A 20,153-nucleotide genomic window follows, 5' to 3' on the forward strand; every position below is an offset into this window, starting at 1 on the left:
TCCCTGGGATCTCGAATGTGCCTCCCTGGTGACCCTGGAGTCAGGGTGACTGCTGGTGCTCAGAACAATGCCTGGTGCATCACAGGTACTCAGCGACAATTTGATGACTGAGTTGACACACATACAGCTGCAAAGTCATTCTGTGGATATAGTGAAAAAAGTTGGAGTTCTAAATTGAGTTGTTATGATAAAAGATTTCTTTAAAAAATGACTTCTGAAATCACTCTCTATATTTCTTTTTTTTTTTTTTTTTTTTTTTTTTTTTTTTTTTGGTTTTTCGAGACAGGGTTTCTCTGTGTAGCTTTGCGCCTTTCCTGGAGCTCACTTGGTAGACCAGGCTGGCCTCGAACTCACAGAGATCCGCCTGGCTCTGCCTCCCAAGTGCTGGGATTAAAGGCGTGCGCCACCACCGCCCGGCCCCACTCTCTATATTTCAAAGACATCCCATGTCCTCCTGAGCCATATCCCCCTTTACCTGTCATTAGACTCATTTCCTTGGTCTCTGGGCACAGGACAACCCTCATATCCAGGGCCTGTGTCTTCTAAACTGGCACAAGGCTGTTTTACATCAATGTGTGAACAGGATTTCCAGAAGCCCTCTGGGTACTCTGCTTGCTGCATGAGGGAGGGCTCTTAATTAAAACTCACATCTCTGCATCCTTCCAAGCTGTGCATAGACTTGGGGGCTGAGGCTGCAGCTGCCACCTTGTAGAGGTGACAGTAGCCTCCTGTCCTGCCTGTCCTGGTCAGCATAGAGCTCAAGCCCCCCTGACAATGTGGGGGAGTAACTGTCTTATCTCTTTTTTCTGACAGGGAAAGGTCTTGGGAATATGCGGGAATGTTGGAAGTGGGAAGAGTTCCCTTATCTCAGCTCTCCTAGGACAGGTAAGTGTGTGGGGAGAGCTGGAAAGACCACATGACAGGAGGGGGCAGGGTTTCCTTGCTGCAGACTGAGGGACTTAAGCAGCCTGGAGGCCAGTGGTCAGGTTTGGCCGCACACGGTTGATGCGAATGTTGTTGATGATTCCCTTGGGTTGATGCATTTGGCAGCTCCATGCCTGGCTAGACAAGATATTCCCACATCTTTGGGTTTACCTCCCGAGGACAGGAGTTAAACACTGATTGCTTCTTTGCCTTCAGCTCCGTGTTGGTCCAAATAAGTGATGGATCATTAAATCTGTGGCATCTCCCATGGCTGTCCTGCTTTATAAAATCCAGAAAAGCAGCCTGGTGGAGAATGAAGGAACTGGAGGGACTCACGGCAACTTTTGATGAATTTTTGATGGTTTCCCAAACCCCAAGTCCTGCCTGGGAGCCTCGAGGAAGGGCGAGCGAATGAATGCACAGAGGCAGCAATGTGACCCCAGCTGCTCCGAACACTTTGTATAGGAAGAGAGGTTCATGGATCTTGACCTGCTTCTGCCCCTTCTAGCTGTGAGCCCCTAAGTAGGTGGTAAGGTGACACACTATAGTCACAGGTGGCCTTCATGTTGCCGTGTATTACAAGCTTCACCCTAAATGAATAAGACATGTTTTGAGGAGGTTGGGGAATTAACTCTTCTTTCTGCCTACTGTTGTTCCTAAAAGGAAGACTGATTGAGCTGAGGTTGCCTCCTATTGTTGAAAGAATTTGGGGAACCTCTGAAGGGAAAAAGAAACGAGGCTCAGCAGGGCCCCAACAGAATGGGGACTGAGTCTTATAAGTGCCAATGTGAAAGACTTCTTCAGCCTCCCTTGACTCTCTGTAGGGAGAGTGACTATGACCACCCTTCCTGGAGATGAGGGAGGGCCAGGGTCTGGTAGGCTCTGGCCCCTATGTGTGTGTGCTTCTGTGAGGACCCTAGAGTCAGTGGTGTACTGGGAGTCAGCCCCACGCTCCACCTATGAGTACAGCTCTTCTTCCAACAATGTAGGAGATGACCCAGGCTATGCTCAGACTTCCTGCATTGGGAAGTCCATTCGTTCACAGCCAGTTCCTTTTTGCAGTGTGTTGATATCTATTGGAAGGAAACTTGCCTCCTTTTAACATCTACCCCCTGATTTATCCCTCGGGAGCATCTCAGAGAGAAAATAGAGCCTATCTTCTGTGCACTGGTGAGGGAATCAGGTGCTTTCCCATGACCAGGGGAAAGGCAGAGTTTGTCTTCCTTGTATGCTCACCATTTCCCTTTGGACAAAGACACTACTGACCTCTCTGGACCGCGTCATCTACAAAATGGCCAAGGAGAGCTGTGGCGAGGGTTAGCAAAGGGAGTGTACATGCCAGCCAGAGCTGAGTCCTCAAGACCAATCACAGTGTCAGCTGGCTCAGCACAGCGCCTGGAAGGCACCTACTATTTCTAGAACTGCTCTTGCTAATAATATCATCTCTTTTTCAAGGCTAACTCCAGGCCCCTTCAACCAGTCCCAAGGTTTTCAAAATAGCACTGCATCATGTGACACTTTCCCTGATCAGCCACACTGCCACCACCACCACCACCACCACCACCATCAGCCCCAAGTGTCATGCTTTCCCTACATATCCCCTCTATGGATAGGGTTGGCTATTTATCACCTCTACTGTCTACCATTATCTATCAGAAGCACACTTTGCAGGGTCAGCTTAAATGCCTATACATACTCAGTACCACAAACTGGGTCTTACATGGATTGCTCAGTGTTATCAAGGTCCCAAAGTTCCACATGAAACTGGGTTTCCCACTCTTTTTGGAAAAAAAAAAAAGAAGAAGAAGAGGAAGAAGAAGAGTTTTGGCCCCTTAAGGCCTGAATTCTTGCACGGTTACAGCTGTGCAACTGTGTCAGGGCTACTTCTTTGAAGTGGGGCATACCAGAGCCTCCACCCCAGGAGTAGAGTCTATGGTCTGCTCCCTGGAACCTGGCTAGGGAGAGTTGGATCCACTCAGCACATCTGGCGAAAGGGGGGCACTCTTGTTACTCATCATTAAGGCATCTCGCTGTAGTTGGCCCAGGGTTGAGGTAAGTGTAGCCTGTATCCTCCACCTGGCAGAAGGACTCATTATTTCTTCTTCCCTAAATTTCCTGCCTAGCCTTGCAAGTGTCTCACCTAGAGACCCTGGACTGCACGGTTGGACTTACAGGATGTGGATGAGACATCTGTCAACCCCCTTATATCCATGTGACTAATGCTCATGCAATGAGAGAGTGGCATTTGGGAGTATGCCTTCTAAGGGCTCTCTGGTTACTGTTGCTCTAGATGCAGTTGCAGAAAGGGGTCGTGGCTGTCAATGGACCTTTGGCTTATGTTTCTCAGCAAGCGTGGATCTTTCATGGAAATGTGAGGGAGAACATACTGTTTGGAGAGAAGTACAATCACCAAAGGTATTATTAACTTGGGACGTGTCTGGCACTGTGGTAGTGGGCCCACCCTGCTTCAGATGCTGAGGCCACTAGGAATGGTCACAAAGTGGGTATCTTTAGTGAGTTCTGATGAAACATTCATGGGATCCTCCCAGGAGCTGGGTTTTCTTTTTCTGACCCAGGAGTTCAGGAGAAGCATGCTGTTCTGCAGACTTGCGACCACATGGCACTCCAAGAAGAGGACTAGTTGTCACTTCAGTCCCAGGGCAGAGTACCAGATGCTCTGAGGTCCTCCGTAGCAGGACATATGTTGTCTGACTGGAGAAAAATGAGTCTTGCAATTTTGATTTAGGCTGAGTAACTAAAACTTTGCTTGGGATCATGAGCAGAAGGCATGCAATTAGTCAGTCCTGACATGATTAATTCACATGGGCACTATCAAGGCATATTGTTGTTAGTGTCCTCAAATGGTCTAATGAAATAAAATCAAACTTCTGGTTATAAATCTTTGATATGTGTTGGGTCGTTATCTTTAAGCTCTGAGGAGTAATGTCTTCTTAGGTTTACTTGCCTTAGATGAGTCCCATTACAACTTCTCTAGGGAGACACAGGTATTATATATCCTTCCACTGATGGGAAAGCTGAAGTCCAGAGAGGTGAGCCCACGAAGCTTGAGCCTTGGACCTGTGCCCTAGGCGCCAGCATTACTTGAGGGTCACTCAAAAATATCCTCAAATGCCACAGAACTGAAGTAGGAAGAGTTGGGCTTAGGAATCCAGTCATGGCCTGGCCTTCTCTTATTATCTGAGCTCACAAACTCCATACCCTACGGGCTGGCACTGGCCAGCAAGTGTATTCCCAGAAGGAAGCTGGTAGCTTTCTCCTGTTCCCCTGGTTGTGATGTCCTCAACAGAAGGCTCACATATGACAGGAAGTTCCGATCATTGGTGGGAGTCCATGGCATGAGCCAAACAGTTCTACTCAGTGTCTCGTGGCCACACATCCCTCTGCCTATGCTGCTGCCTACGTCATCCCTCCCTGGAATGCCTTTTCTTTCCACAGAAGCAGGCTGGAAGGACAATTACTTAATTTATCCATAAGGAGGTGAAGACAGCAAATATTAACCAAATGCCTGCTGTGTGCAGAGCACCATGAGGAATAGCTATTGCTCCTCAGGTACTAGTATGAGTTACTTTAGCATTGTGTGACAGATGGCCTCACAGAAGCAACTGAATGGAGGAAAGACCTATTTTGGCTCATGGTTCCAGAAAGTTTCAGTTCACCAAGGCAAGGAAGGCACACTCTGTTTGTGGCGGTGGGGATACATGGCAAAGGTGGTCATCAGTTAATAATGTAGTTACCCACCACCCTTAGTAGACGTTTGCAGCTTGCCAGTGGGACATAAGTTTCCAGCTCAGTGTGGGGTCCAGCAGCTGCTTGGACGGCTCACAAATGAGAATGTCACTAGGAATGCCAGGCCTTCACAGAAGTGGCCAGATTCTGAGGCTATGGGTCACCGTGGTGCCTTGGGGACAGTTCTGTTCACCGTGGGTATGCCTGGAGCTGAGATCCAGAGAAAGAGGAAGTAGTGGACTGTCAGCTTCTCCCCTACCGTAGGACCTCACACACCACTAGATTGTGTGGTGCCAGAAGCCCCAAAGGGTGGCATATTCTACTGGGGCCTGAGTGGGACTGTGCCCAGGAAGATGAGGTATTTGCCCAGCAGCTAGGCTGTGCAGAGCTCGCTTACTCCTCCTAAGTCTGAACTCCAAGGCTGGAGAGTGGATGTCACTGAGGAACACAACAGCCCCAGAAGCCCTGGAAGCCCCAGAGCCAGGGTCCATTTCCACTTTTCCTCTTTTCCGTGAAGTGACATCTTCTGTGTCTGATTTTCTCCAACATGGTAGGCCTGATGGTGGACAGAGTAGCTTTATGGAGCAGGAGGAGTTAGTTCATCAGGGGTGTCAGGGTTGACATTTGTAATGGAGTAAACTCTGTGATGCTCTACCACATACACCCCCTCTTCCATTCATGGCCTTGATTCAGCCCCTAGATGCCATCATCAACAACTTCAGCCCACATCTTATTTCCCTTCTCTGACTCAAAGAGCAATGATAGCAGTTTGGCATCCCTAGGATTTCGTAGACAGTGGCGGCATTTTCCCTGCACAACAGGAACCCAGTAAAGGGAGGGATCATCCCTGAGTCAAGGAGAGACCTCAGGGGTTGAGGAGACACTGCCCTTGGGATAAGGCAACTTGCCTGAGAGCCTTGAGTATAGCAGCAGCAAGATCCTTGCCTTGTCCCCTCAACAACAGTGGTCCCTTCAGGAGCAGCCCAGGCAGCAGCAGTGCTGGATGCTAGTCTTACCATTCTGATCTCTGTACCCACAGGTATCAGCACACAGTTCATGTCTGTGGTCTCCAGAAGGACTTGAACAGCCTTCCTTATGGAGACCTGACTGAGGTGAGCAGAACCGAGTCCCATTTGCCCAGTTGACCCTGGCTCTATATCTACATGTTCCAGAGGCAGAAAGTCCCAAGGAAATACTGGCCAAGTTCAGTTTCTGCCTATCAAGAATTCTTCTTTGGGGTCCCCCAAGTGGAGGTGGGCCTAAGACTGCTTGCATTTGACTCATCACGGTTGCTTTCACAGCCCACTTCCACCCTTCCCACCATCTCAGGAAGGGCTCCTGAACAACTGCTTCCTAAACTCAAGGTCCAGCTCTTCCTCCAATCAGTGGTCCAGAGTGCTCCCCATACATGGCAGTCTCAGGGCTCCTTCTTGCTCCCTGGCTGTATGCAGCCCAGGAATGCTGAGTCCCCTTCACACCTTGCCCCTAGGCTGCTGGTCCAAAGTGATGGCTTGGCCTTAGGTTTGAGCCTGCTGACTGACTCAGGCGACCCAGAGCCATTGTGCCACCCTCCTCTCTCCCCGCAGGACATCATGCCTCTAGGACAAGCTTTCCCACAGTGCCAGCTCAGAGAACCTGCTCTTCTAGTCTCCCACTCTGCCTGTCAGGGGTGACTGGCCTTTCCCAATGCTCATGTGGCTCTGGCTACCCTTCCCAAGCTGTGTTTCTGCACCCCTGGCAGCCAGCTAAGGTGTCCAGCCACCTCCCAGCCTTTCAGGATCTAGCCTAGCTCCACTGAGGAAGACTCTGAAGCCCCACAGGTGGCACCAGTTTGCCACCAAGTGCGGCAATGCATGCTTCTCGGTTAGCACTTGGGGAATGTGTCAACTGCTGTTCTTGTGTGTCTAGTGACCCCTTCTGAAATGTGAGCTCCTGATTCACAGGCCACTCTTCTTACTCAGCACCCAGCACCCAGCACCCAGCAGCTAGCTCAGTAGCTGGGCATCTGAGTACAATGGGATTCACTCTGGGTGCAGGAGGATGGGATTACCAGAAAAAAAAAAAAAAAAAAAAAAACATAGCAAGAAATGTCTACTGAGCATCTAACCCATGCCTCAGATCAGGGACTGGGCCTTAGAGATTTGACAGTGAGCAGGACAGCACGTGTCTTGTCTTCATAGCACACACAGTAGCATACAAGGAAATGAACAGAGAGGTCCCTGGTCCATCTCCAGGTACTTTCCCTCCTTCCCTATCCATTCTTCTAGAGTTCCCTGCTTTAAAAAAATCTCCTGTGTGCTGTCAGTCAATGTACGGTGGACTGTGCACCGGGAATCAGGAGTCATGCAGTAGACACGTTCTCAGAGTCAGAAAGAGCTGTGTCCAGTTGGCACTGTGATTCATTGAGTGAGGGGATGGGAGTTCTTCCCATCAGCACTGTCTAGCGTGAGGGTTTGGAGACGCTTGTGTGCCGAGATAATCAGTCAGTATGTCTTCTCCCTGAGTCCCCGGGAACTTTTGGAAGCTCCTGGTATACAAGAAGTATAGGATGGCAGGTGGGCTTAATGATGGGCTGTGCCATTATCCCTGTCTACAGATTGGAGAGCGGGGTGTCAACCTCTCTGGGGGACAGAGGCAGAGGATCAGCCTGGCCCGTGCTGTGTATGCCAACCGTCAACTCTACCTGCTGGACGACCCACTCTCAGCTGTGGATGCCCATGTGGGGAAGCATGTCTTTGAGGAGTGCATTAAGAAGGCACTCAAGGGAAAGACTGTTGTCCTGGTTACCCACCAGTTGCAGGTGACAGGGACATGGAGGGTTCATGAGGTCTTGGGATGAGTGCAGCACTTGATGTTCACAGAGACTCCTAATCTGCCTGAACATGCCTTTCCCACCTGAAACTAGCCTTGCCTGGACAGGGGATGGAGAGGGCAGGAAATGGAGGAGATGCTGGTGAGTCCTGCAGCCACCTGAGTTTCCAGCCATCCCTGCCTGCTTTTCTCTGTGTATGACTTCTGTTGGCCCAGTCTTTGGAGTCAGTGGGGACAGGACCTTTCCTCCACCACAGAGTAGATTCTCCAGGATCAGTTGGCTCTGAGAGCTGGGCCATTGGTGCCAAGGAAATGAGGAGCCAGGTGGAGACAATTCAGGGCCCACCCTTTCTCCAATGGGGCCTGAACGGGTCTGAGGTCAAAGGCTCTTTGTCAGGGCATCATAGAAGCTCTGCTTTCTTTCCTCACCCAGAAAGGTGTGGGCTCCTGTGATGAGGGGCCCAAGCTCTGGAAACCAGGACTAGGGACCCAATGATGGGGACGGATGTCAGGGGAAAATGGAGAATTTGCCTGCATGGTCAGAGGCCTTGTTGGCTCTGACCCACGTACAAGTTCTGAATACTTGATGGGAATTGAGGACTCCCATCAGGTAAGCTAGGGTTCTTCTCTCATGCTCTCTCTCTCCTCTCTCTATGGCAAGTCCCAGAGATATGCTGTGTGTGCAAATGTGCACGTGAGTGTGCATGCTCGTGTGCGAGTGCCCCAGTGTAGGACGCATCCTGCAGGCACTGGAAGGTGGCTCACGGGGGCCTAGGTGCAGAAGCCCTGTCTTCTTGTCCAGCAGGCCTGGTCTGGGAGCAGGAGGCGGGGCTTACTGCTTTTCAGTGAAGGGGAGGTTGAGCTGGTGAAGGTGTGAGGGTTAAGAAGCAAGTAAAGTTTCCATAGCTAGAGGACCCTGCAGTCAGTATGTTGGGACCTTCTGGCTGAGGCCAGGCGGACCATCCCAAAGAGAGAGGGGCTTCTCGAGGACCCAGGAAACCCAGCTGCCCCGGAGCCTCCCCAGAATAAGCTTTAAGTGCTGCAAGCTGCAAAAATACACGAAGCATTCAAATTTTGCACATGTGGGTGTCTGGTTTCTTCAGCAAGTGTGCTACCACTCTAGTAAACATTGAGTCGGGCTAGTTGGACAAGAACTCCTGGGTCCTCTGCAGGCCAGGGCTAAGACAGAGGAGAAGGCTGCCTGGGTTCAGTCTAGAAATGATTTCTGGCCTAGCCAGAGTCGTAAGTGTGACTACCATAGTTCTGGCTTGTGAATATTGTCTCTGGCAACAGCCTGCCTTGGGAAGGCTGTCTTCCTGAGGAGCCCTGGGTCCTGGAGGATGAGGTTTTTGTCTTGACAGGTGTGAGATGGAGCTGTCCCTCCACGAGCCCTCATGGAGGGTAAATAATAGCCATCTTTGACACGCACTAGTCAGTGGTATGGCCTTAGGCAAGCTAGTATTTTGCCAGATTCTCCAGCAGCATACCTTGCCAAGGTCATTTTAGCTCCCTTTTTTGCTTGTTGGAGAACAAAGAGGCCACCAGGTGGCACCATAATCTCTGTGCTCTCCATCCCATTCTTTGTGGGGGAGGGGAGGAAGCCTCAAACCGCAGCCCTGGGGCCTTCCAGAACATTTCTTAGCTGTTTTGACCTCAGATGCTTTGGAGTAGCTGGTCAGGACAGTCACTCATTTGTTTGTGTGAGAAAACAAAGCAAGGCCAGCCGTCAGCCGCTGGTAATACTCGGGGCTCAGCTTCCTAAGCGTTTGCTGAACGTGGCTACGCAAAGCTACCTGGCATCACTAGAGTGAACTGAGGGCTTACTGGCAGGAGGGACATTTGCTGGGCTTTTCCAAGTCTGGGCTATGGACCACATACAGGCAGAAAAACCTGTAGATTGACACAGGTCCTAAGTGCTTCCTTTTCTTATCTGGAAAATCAATGACTTAACCAAGCTTCTTCTTTTCTTGAGCTGGGGGCTGCAGGAGCTCGAGATATTGATAAGATGTGAGATCAGGTTGTGAAACGTTAGAGGATGGTGTATGAAGTGCACGTTTGTCTCTCGGGGAAAGATTCTGTCAGAGGGTGTCTCCATGGGGCACTAAGAGCCAGGGGCCTGCTTGGGCTGCCTGGGGAAAGGAAAAGTCTTGGATAGGGGACACATAGAGACGAGAACTATCCGAGCTGCTGGATCTGCTCTGGTTGAAGCATTTGGGTACTACCTAACCCATGAGGTGTCCAGCCATCAATGGCAGCCCCTGCTTCCAGGATTCAACTCAAGTGCAGCCGGGTGGGATCTGGCCTTGAATGGAGTGGAAGTTCAAAATGGGGACTCTGTCTCTGGCTTCTTTAGGTGGAAGTGTTCCCAGTCTTACAGCAGCTTGCCTGCCTCTAGGAAGGGGCTTTCTGCCCTTTGATGGGTGGATCCAATTGGGAAGAGCTCTTTCTTCTTCCAAAATAAAAGAGAGTCCCTCTTAGCAGAATTCTTTAATCACAGGACTGACATGGACATGAAGGGTCTCAAAATCAGAAAAGCAGAAGTGCTTTGGGTAAAATGGGGTGCGTAATATTGTTGATATAGTTATTGTAATGTTAAAGCTGGTGGGGGTGTGGCCTGTGACCTGGTTTCTGGCCCCTGGGTTCTGTGAGGTGGGGCTTGTGGCAAGGCTGAGATCATATTTCTTATCTTTACCAAACCATGGCCTCTATAATGGTCAGATTTCTTAGTAGGGTTGCTTATTCAGAGAAAAGAAGCAAAGGAAGGCTCATTTGCTTCATTGTGGCAGCCGGAATCCAGCTTTTGTACTCCAGAGTCTGGGGACCGGCTCAGTGGTTCTCCACTGGGGGCCCCTGGGCATTCGGCATTGCTTGCGGACATTTTTGCCTGTCACAGCTAGCGAAAGGCATTCTGCTGGTGGGTAGAGGTCAGGGAGACTGTGAAATAGCCTGCAGTACACAGGAGAGCCCCCAAAGACAAGGAACTATTTGCCCTCTAATGCCAGTAGTGCCAGGATTGAGAACCCCAGTAACTCACTGCGCCTGGGAGAGCTGCCTGGGTGTTTGGCATGCAGGCCTTCGGCTCCTACTGAGACTGTGTCGCTGTGGGTCCCTGTGCTGTCCCCGCAGTTCCTGGAGTCTTGTGATGAGGTCATTTTGTTGGAAGATGGAGAGATTTGTGAAAAGGGCACCCACAAGGAGTTGATGGAAGAGAGGGGGCGCTATGCAAAACTGATTCACAACCTCCGGGGACTGCAATTCAAGGTAACTGTGTGCCTGCCTACCCACCCGCACTGAGTGGGATGTAGGAGCCTTGCCTCATGACTTCCCGCCTGGGAGAAGTCTGTCACTGCACTTGCAGAAGTAATTTCTTTTTCTCTCCAGGATCCGGAGCACATTTACAATGCAGCCATGGTGGAGACCCTGAAGGAGAGCCCAGCTCAGAGAGACGAGGATGCGGGTACAGTCAGATGCCAGTCCCCCTCCCTCACTGCCCCTGGATCCTGAGTGGCTACAGACCTTTTCATTTATTTATTATGCAATTTCTCATCCTAGTCCTGGCTTCAGGTGATGAGAAAGATGAAGGAAAAGAACCTGAAATGGAAGAATTTGTAGATACAAAAGGTATTTAGCATCCTTTCCCACAGTTGTGTACCCTGGAGTGCATGCTGGGCATCCGCTGTTGGGAGAGAAGAAGGGGAATACAATGGCTTTTGCTCTGAGAAGCTCCAGCTGTGGTATCTTGTAGTGTGAGCTTGTGTGCTGGGAAATCAGCACAGTCGGCTTGATTAGATTGTGAAGCCTCTTGAAGATTAGTAAAGGCCATTCCTGGGTTCTTTCTGAGGACACTCCCAGAGACAGTTGCCTACAAGGAAAGCCTACCCTAAATGACGGCAGCATTTATTTTATATATAATATAAATACAAAATACAATCTGTTCAATCCATATAATGTTACTTGTATGTACATGTTTTCAGAGCTGGCCCTTTGGATAACCAATTGGTGTGCTCTCGCCTGGGAAGACAGGCACTCTTGTTGCTGTTCTTTGTGTAGAGTTGAGCTTTCCCCTTCCATGACAGCAGGTCTGTTGGTGCCATCCTTGTTCAAGTCATGAAACTGGACACTCTCAAAACCTTAGTTTCTTAGTCTACAAAGCAGGGAAAGAGTAGAATCGACTTCGGAGAGTGTTGCAAAATTTAAGTGAGAAACTGTTCATGAAGCAATTAGCAAAGTACTTGGAAGGTAAATGACCTTCAGAAGTCAGGTCTAGACTATTTCCATGCGTCACTTCCACCTCTTCCTTCCCCAGAGGTCAAAGCAGCACATGGAAATGATCTAGAGGCCAGAGAAAGCCTGAGAGCCCCCACTTTCCACAGGGAGCCTTGAGCAAAGGTAGTGTGGAGGGAATCAAGGCTGGGTCAGGTTACACATCCATTCAACAAATAGGTTCTGGACATTGAACTGAGTACCAAGTCCTGAAATGGGCTGGAAGAGAAGAAGGCTGTGTTCGCAGTTCTTGTTGTATAGCCTGGTAGAGGTCACAGGCAAATGAGTAGCTGTGGCAAACTGGGGTAAAGGTAATGGGGAGTTGACATGGGAATAACAGAGAGGCTATGGGAGGCTCCACAGAGGAGGCAGTCTTTGCGCTGATCCTTTGGGAATGTGCAGAAGTTTTCTTCCTGGGGTAATGGGATGAGAAAATGGGAGAGGGTGAGAGTTTGAGGGTGAGGTTATGAGAAAATCCCGGGGGAGAGGAAGTAGAAAAGAGACTGGCCAGGGCCAGCTGTTGAGGCTACCTCTTTTCCTTAGACTGTTAGTGTCAATGCCTCGTTCCTAGGGCACAAACTCTGTCTCAGACTGTCTTGGGACAGGGAGGTGTAGTATGATGGGGCTTTGTCCATCAGGCACCTATGAAGTAGAAAAGAGACCACGTATAAAGTCCCCTCACCCCATCCGTCTGTCCTGTTACAGCAGTGCACACAGCCCAGTTGAGCTTGGCCACTCTCAGTGGATAAGGACTAATTGTACACTCATTGGCTGCTTGAGGTTCGGGTCTGGGAGCCAGCACAACCCTGGACTCCTAGGCTAAGCACGTAGTGAACACCGTAGAGTCCTTGAAAGACTCCAAGTCACGTGCCTCACGGGGCTGTAAAGAGGATCAAACATTATAAAATGAGCAAAGGCGTATTAGAAATGTGATGCATGTAGACAATAGGACAAGCGCCCTCAGCCGTGGAGGGGAGGGTGCAAAGGGGACGTGCTGGCCGCACTGTGTGCCCACTCTGGCCATGCGGCTCATGGCCTTGCGTTTGTTGCCACAGCTCCTGCGCACCAGCTTGTCCAGATTGAGTCTCCTCGAGAGGGAATCGTGACCTGGAAAACATATCACACGTATATTAAGGCTTCTGGAGGTTTGGCATAAAACATCAGGTTTCTTGATTTAATTTGCATTTTAAAAATCTGTTTTTAAACTGTTGGGTTCATGTTTTTATGATTCCTTCACCAATTACTCTTTTTATGCTTATTCTAGCGCTTGCTTATCAGTGCTTTTATTTCCCCCCTAAAACCTGAAGTCTGATAATACAGCCCTTTAAATGGAGTCATTTTTTATCTCCATTAAAGCTGCCAGGTTCTGTTTTATTGGAGCTGAGTGGGCAGCAGCCAGAAGCCGTCGATGGTTCACACACACACACACACACACACACACACACACACACACACACACACACACACACTGATGGCTGAGCACAGCTGCAATCAGCTCATCATGCAAGAGACTATCTGCATGAGCAAGTCTCTTCCAAAAAGATGAGGGATTTGGATATTTGTTTAGAGACAGAGTCCATGTGTAGCCCAGGCTGGCCTAAACTTATGATCTACCCAAACAGACTTGTCCCACTGAACTGGACTCTTGACTTGCTCTTAATGAAGACTGACTTGCTTCTATTAAATAGAACATTGAATGGGCATGGTCATACATACCGGTAATCCCAGCCCCAGGGGAAGCTGAGGCAGGAGGATCACAATTTTCAAGGTGGCCTCAGTGAAATTGTTTGAGGTTATCTTGGGCTGTATAACAAGAGCCCATCTTAAGCAGACAAGGTTTTTCTAACAGGTTGACAGTTTGGTTATATTTCTAACCAAATGGAACAGATATCCTTATTGGCATGTAGGGGCCCAACATCATGACATCTTGAATCAACCTAGCACATGGACCCTCCAGATAGGGATTTTTTTTTCTCTGTAGGCTTTGGCTTTCCCAAATTCTAAGGGTGAGGCTCAGGACAGGCGAATCTGCCGCTGGTCTCATGTCTGCACCCACTTTCTCCTCTGGCAGGGTACCTGGTCTCCTTCCTGGTGCTCTGTCTCTTCTTCCTGATGATGGGCAGCTCTGCCTTCAGCACCTGGTGGCTGGGACTCTGGCTAGACAGGGGCTCCCAGGTGAGTTTCCTTTGACGGTGCTGAGTCTGCAACTTGAACCAGACGGCTGCTAAATAGTGACACTGGGTGTGTTCCCTTTTGGTGACACCGAGGCCAGTTCCTGGGCTATATAATTCAAATTCTTGAGATCTTTTTCTGTTTTCAAAAGAAGCAAGGCACTTGGAAGTTTCTATGTACAACTTCAGGTTTAAAGGGTTTGCTGGAAACTGATGGTTCCGATGTGTGGAGTCACACTTGTCCAGGGAGGGTAGTATCAGTGTGGTTTCCTCCGAGGAGGGACAGGGAGGGGCCTGGGAAGATGAACAAAGATTGGCATATCCCTGACCCTGAAGAGGAAGTGTGTCCTGTCATAGACCCCACTGCTTAGTGCCAGAAGGTTCTGCAGAGCCCTGCTCTCCAAAGGTGCCTTAGTAGGAAGAGGACCTAAAATGGATGCAGCCTTTGTAAGTGTGCCAAGGCCACCAGGACCTTCCATTTTCCTCAAGGCTTCCATCTTGGCCAGGGCCCTTCCTGGACAGGACCAATACATACCTCTCCCTCCAGCTGGCTAGAGTCTTCCCCAGTTGTTGGAGCTCCAGGGAACACTGTGAAGGTGCCTGCTCCTCTTCTAAGATTACACCTTATGGTACCACCTGGTTGCTATGACATCAAAGTAAGGATGCTTGGGTGTAGGGGAGGGGAGAGGCTGATTGACACAGCTTCCTGAGGCTGTTCCCACAAGCACAGGGCAGTGAGAAGCCTGTTGTGTTCAGATAAAGCAAGGACTATCTTCAAATATATGTATTCTTCCATGTCCCCACTCATGATGATTCTGTCCATTCCCCAGAGAACCTCAGATGTAGGGTCATGTGGAGCCATGCCCTAGCCCCAGGGCTTCTTCAGTAGGCCCCTGAACACGCAGCAACAGTGGCATGCCCCTGTGATTAGTCCTGATCCCTGATGCTGTGGGTACAACCCACAGCACAGCAGAACCTCCTGTACAAGCTGAGCCTTTCATCAGCCAACCCCCCAGGGATGCTTTTGCCTCAGCAGATGCTCATCCATCAGCCACCTCTGGTTTACATTTCCCCCATTACTGTAATCAGCAGAATGGCATTTAGAAGAGACATGTTTGTTTGCTCCCAAAAGGCATCCTTGACTTTTAACACACAGCCCAGAGAAAAATGAAACTGTCAGTTTCTCAACAACAGACGATGGCCTCTCCAGAAATGCTGGTGAAGCTGTGTCCTCTCGCTGAGAGGGGTGGATCCATAGTTTGCTGGGATCCTCTGAGAGCCCCATTTTTCTTGCCAAGGACTTCAGAGCAGAGCAGCAGCGCCCTCACTGTTGACCCTTGGATACAGGCCAGGGGAGAGGATTGAGGAACTGGACCACCCTACATAGAGACCCCTGAATCTCATTAGTTGGCGGCTGCTGCCGGGCAGCTAGGCAGGTGGGAGGGTGGCCCCAACACTCTGTCCTGTCTGGGCTGCCCAAGGCAAGCCGGGCCAGCCTCTTAGAATCCAGAGGCCCTGTTTGCTTCTGGATCTTCTTGGCCTGGCATCACTGAAGTTTTCCTGGGGTGCGGGTGGCTTCTGTGACAGCTGCCCTACACCTGCTTATCTGCTGCATTTTTCCCACCATGAGGTACCCCTTTGTGGAAGAGGCAGGAAAACCTCAGATAACCCCCGAGGGACCTGACTTGATTTTACCCACATGACTCATTCTTGATTTGAATTTAATTTTATTCTTCTAAAATCTATTTGTTTCATATATGTACGTAGGCGTTTGTCCATGTGTGAGTGTGTGGAGGCTGAAGGTTGACCTTGAATACCTTCCCTTATCACTTTCTACCTTAATTTTTGAGGTTGGGTTTCTCACTGAATCTAGAGCTCCCTGTTTCGTTGAGGTGGCTAGCCAGCGAGCCCCAGTGATTTGCCTGTATTCCCCAAAATCCTGGCACAGGTTACAGGCCTGTGCCACCATGCCTTGCTTTTACATGCCAGTTAGGGATCTGAGCTCAGGTCCTCATACTTGTGTGGCGATACTTTACTCACTGAGCCGTCTCTCCCATCCCATCTGGCTCGTTTTTAGTTTCTTCTCTTTAGAAAGATTGTCTGAAATAGCCCCCTTCTCCCAATAGCATAAATTCTCACTGCTTCTTTTCTGTTGTGCTGCAGGTCATCTGTGCACCCCAGAGCAATAGGACAGCCTGCAATGGTGACCAGACCCTGCAAGACACCGAACACCACATGTACCAGTTGGTATACATAGCAAGCATGGTGTCTGTGCTGACATTTGGCATTATCAAAGGCATTACCTTCACCAAAACTACACTGAAGGCATCCTCCTCGCTCCACAACAGGGTGTTTAACAAGGTAGCACCACCGTGGACTGCAGGCCCACCTCGCTGCTCTGTCCACAGGGTGAGGCAGGCCCTTCAGTGTGCTAAAGATTGTGCTGAACTCTGGGGACAGAACAGCTCTCCCGAAGTCTGCCGTCTAGTTTGCACTGTGTCTTCTACTTGCTTGAGTACCATATAGGAAGTCTAATTTCAGAGAGCAATAGGGGTACATCATGGAGCCTTGGGCCAGAAGGACGGTGGGGGAAGATGTACATCATGCTTCTAAGAGTCCCGGCTAGTGAGGGCCTGGGGATGGGCTCCTGCTTCCCATTGCTGTAGCAGGCAGCAGCAGATGGTTGTGAGGGTTCTTACCAGAACACACAGGTATGTTTGTGGAGTGGACAGACAAGTAGACTTGACATTTTATTCCTCTGGGGCTCAAAATCCTTCCCTCCTCAGAGAGTATCTGGATCCCCGTCCCAGGAGGCACCTGAGATTTGGAGAGGAAGCCCCAAACATAGGCAGAATCTCTCCCATATTCACTCCTGGTGTGGTCTAAGAATGGGGGTACCACCCTCACTTCCATGCTTCGGAAAAATAGGTCTGGCCCCTGCTCTCACCTTCCTACCCTGCCGGAAGCCCAGGAGCATTCCCCGACTCAGGCCACTCTGCTTTTATCCTCAGATCGTCAGGAGTCCAATGAGCTTTTTTGACACAACCCCCACAGGCCGGCTGATGAACCGTTTTTCTAAAGACATGGACGAGCTGGACATGAGGCTGCCCTTTCACGCGGAGAACTTTCTACAGCAGCTCTTCATGGTGTTGTTTATTCTGGTGATTATGGCTGCTGTGTTTCCCGTTGTCCTCCTGGTTCTGGCTGGCCTGGCAATCATCTTCCTCATTCTTTTACGGTAGGACTATAACACAACCTCAAAGGGGGGATACTCTACCCCACCTCGACACACGCGTGGAGTGGGGCCGGGCAGAGAACATGAACGGCTATGTGCACCAGCTGGGAGGCAGGGGTGCTGAGCACCTGCTTTCTTTTCTGACGGGAGAATCCTAGATTTGGGGCCCTGGTTAAACACCAGGTGCTATGGTGAGTTCCTTGCATACATGTGACTTTTAGGCCCCAGAGCAATGCTGGGAGGTGGGTGAGTTATTAGGAGGTTAAGTCCCTGGCCCCAGATCAGGAAACTAGTAGGAATGGTTGCCATCTGTCTGCTGATTCATTCTTAAAGCCACTGGGCTCCGCGGGCACCCTCTGCAGTCACTTTGAATTTTGAGTAACAGCTTCCACTGCAGCTAAAGAGTGACGTGTAGAGAGAGGTGTGGAAAGGACTGGGGGCAGCTCTGAGCCTGTACACACTTGTCTGGAGGGAAACTGGAAGCAGCCAGCTTCCAGCTTCCGGGGGGCACAGTGAGAGTGTTCTGCAGTGGGGGCGGTGGGATCTCTCATCAGTCACTACGGGGAGTACGGAGAGGGAGCAAAGCTGTGAGTCAGAAAGGTCTGCACCAGAACTCCAGCTTTGCCGCGAAGCTAGTCGGAGAGCCTTGAAATGCTGCAAATCTGTTTCTTCTCACGCCAAGTTCCTAGTCATGAAAATGCATCCCTTGTCTGTGTCAGAAGAGCACGTGAGATGAGGTGATTAAGTCCGTGCCCATTAAATATAGAATAAGATGGTAAGCAAACTCGAGAGATTCAGAGCGTGGGTAAGGACTGAGGAGGACCAGATATGAGTGGCAGTAGTGAGGACAAGAGGAGGGTGGGTGTGAGGGGTATTTACAAGGCAGTGTCATCAGGGCTTTACAAGTGGGAGGCTTTGGGGTGTCAGAGAGATTGGTACAACCAAGGACAGTCTGAGGTGGGGGACTGATGTGCCGAGGAAGGTGCTCTGGGAGAAGAAGCAGATGCTATCACAAATGCAATTTGCTTTTGGGTTCAGACTCGTGCATCAAGTCGGAGGCAGTAATAATGGCAGATGGATGAGGGCCATACTGTGGCAGGAGACTGGCATGGGCACCTGATGGGAGCAGATGTGACCATGAGAATGAAGACTAGTGTCCTGGGATCCAGCAGAGCTGGGCTCTCACTGCAGTACCCTTGGTGTCGCTGAGAAAAGTACACATTTCCCAATTCAAGAGTTTATTGCGATGATGAGTAAACAATGTTTTCTGAAAGTCCATCGCAAAGGTAGAGCATGTCATGAATGTCGGAACTTGTAGTGGATCCCTTGAGCTGCTGTTCGTTTCTGTTACACTTTTGTTGGCCATTTGTTGCTGTCTACTCTATTGCTGCTGATTGACTAAATAAAAGCTTACAAGAAATCTGCCCCGCATACCCTCTTCTTTGCTATAAATATAGCACAGGAGAGACCAGAGGAGAGCCTGACCTAATTATTCATAAGTTTACAATGAATTCACCAAGCTCTGAGCTTCCCTTACTCTGCGAGTTAATTTTAGCTTCGAGTCTGGAGGTAGGCTTGAGTCCCTTATAGCCGGCAAACTTGGGTGCTCAGGGACATAGTTCTGCCATCATCAGGGCTCTTGGGGCTTCCATTGTAAGGTACAAGACAGTACTCTGAACTCAGTTCCCAAGGAAGACTATCTCGATGTCTGTACAAAATTATCTTTGGAAGGCCACTCATTGGCAGCCAGCTCAGATCCCTCTTTCCCTGACTGGTCATCACCAACAGGTTGACTTGTGTTCAGGGGCTGCACAGTGTGAAATCTTTGGGTCTTCAAAGATGAGAGCTGCATACTGTACCGCGTGTCATCCTTGCTACAGGAAGCACTTGGATCTGAGGCAAATGAAGTAATGGTGTAGCCCATGTCTCATACAACCAGACAGGGCATCCTGGGGAGGAGTGGCAGGCTCCTCTCTTCCAGCTATGACACTAACTTTGACTTAGCCGTCACAGGGAAGGCACAGTTGGGTTGCTTGTGCTGAGGGAGAGTTCTCTGAGACTAGACTTGGTGACCCTCTTGGATCCTCTTGCTTTCACTACAGCATCTTCCATCGAGGAGTTCAGGAGCTCAAGCAGGTGGAGAACATCAGCCGGTCACCTTGGTTCTCTCACATCACCTCCTCCATACAGGGCCTGGGTGTCATCCATGCCTACAACAAAAAGAATGATTGCATCAGCAAGTGAGTTGATGGCACCTCCTTCAGGGTCCCCCATTTCTTGCCCCAGCCCAAGTGGGAGATCCCAGGCTTCTTTGGCACCGAGAGGGGAAATGTTAGGGACAGGTAAAGGGCTAGCAGAATCAGGAATTCTACTTTCAGTATTTGGGGCCACAAAAGAGATATGATTCTGGGGTGGGGGGAAGAAAAGGGAGGAGAGAGAAGACATGCATGTACCATGCTGAGGATGCACCCAGGGCCTTGTGCAATGCTAGATAAGCACTTCACGATTGAGCTGTACCTCCAGTTCTGCATACATACCACTTTGTGTATTTTATTTCTTGCTCAAGTATATTCAAATAGAGAAAAACAAAGTATACAAAATCACTCCTAGGTCTCAAATCCCAGTCTTGCTCATATTTTCATTACACATTATATGCATAATCATAAATTGAAAATCCCAAATCAAGCTGGAGAGATGGCTCAGTGGTTATGAACATTGGCTGCTCTTCTAGAGGATTCGGATTCAATTCTTAGCATCCACATGGCAGCTCACAACTGTTTATAACTCAAGTTCCAATGGATCTGATTCCCTCACACAGACATGCAGATAAAACATCAATGCACATTTTAAAAAAAGAATCAATTTTTAGGGGGCTGAAGAGATGGCTAAGTGGTCAGGAGCACTGACTGCTTATCCAGAGGAACCTGATTCAGTTCCCAGCACCCGCATGGTGGCTCACAACTGCCTGTAATTCCAGTTCCAGAGGATCTGACACCTGTAGC

The 20,153-nt window shown here is 49.7% G+C and overlaps 1 protein-coding gene across 21 annotated transcripts in view; it reads left to right on the forward strand.

The window, feature by feature from the left end:
* Positions 1-20,153, forward strand: part of Abcc12 (ATP binding cassette subfamily C member 12) — a 993,341-nt gene that overhangs the window by 82,792 nt on the left and 890,396 nt on the right. For 13 of the 21 annotated variants that reach the window (XR_013051183.1, XR_013051181.1, XR_013051182.1 and 10 more), the window contains 12 exons: positions 814-885; positions 3,215-3,339; positions 5,711-5,783; positions 7,268-7,471; positions 10,609-10,743; positions 10,864-10,939; positions 11,035-11,103; positions 12,801-12,890; positions 13,817-13,920; positions 16,080-16,277; positions 16,928-17,154; positions 19,254-19,391. Coding sequence is in view for 15 of the 21 variants with exons in the window: in XM_076571782.1 (XP_076427897.1) it covers positions 814-885; positions 3,215-3,339; positions 5,711-5,783; positions 7,268-7,471; positions 10,609-10,743; positions 10,864-10,939; positions 11,035-11,103; positions 12,801-12,890; positions 13,817-13,920; positions 16,080-16,277; positions 16,928-17,154; positions 19,254-19,391 (1,511 nt within the window). In the remaining 6 variants the exon portion in view is untranslated. Of the gene's footprint in view, positions 1-813; positions 886-3,214; positions 3,340-3,500; positions 3,824-5,710; positions 5,784-7,267; positions 8,379-10,608; positions 10,744-10,863; positions 10,940-11,034; positions 11,104-12,800; positions 12,910-13,816; positions 13,921-16,079; positions 16,278-16,927; positions 17,155-19,253; positions 19,392-20,153 lie in introns of those variants that run through there. The other 8 variants (XR_013051185.1, XR_013051186.1, XM_076571791.1 and 5 more) reach the window with 4 other exon arrangements.

Source organism: Peromyscus maniculatus, chromosome 5 (assembly GCF_049852395.1).
Source record: "Peromyscus maniculatus bairdii isolate BWxNUB_F1_BW_parent chromosome 5, HU_Pman_BW_mat_3.1, whole genome shotgun sequence".
NCBI lineage: Eukaryota > Metazoa > Chordata > Mammalia > Rodentia > Cricetidae > Peromyscus > Peromyscus maniculatus.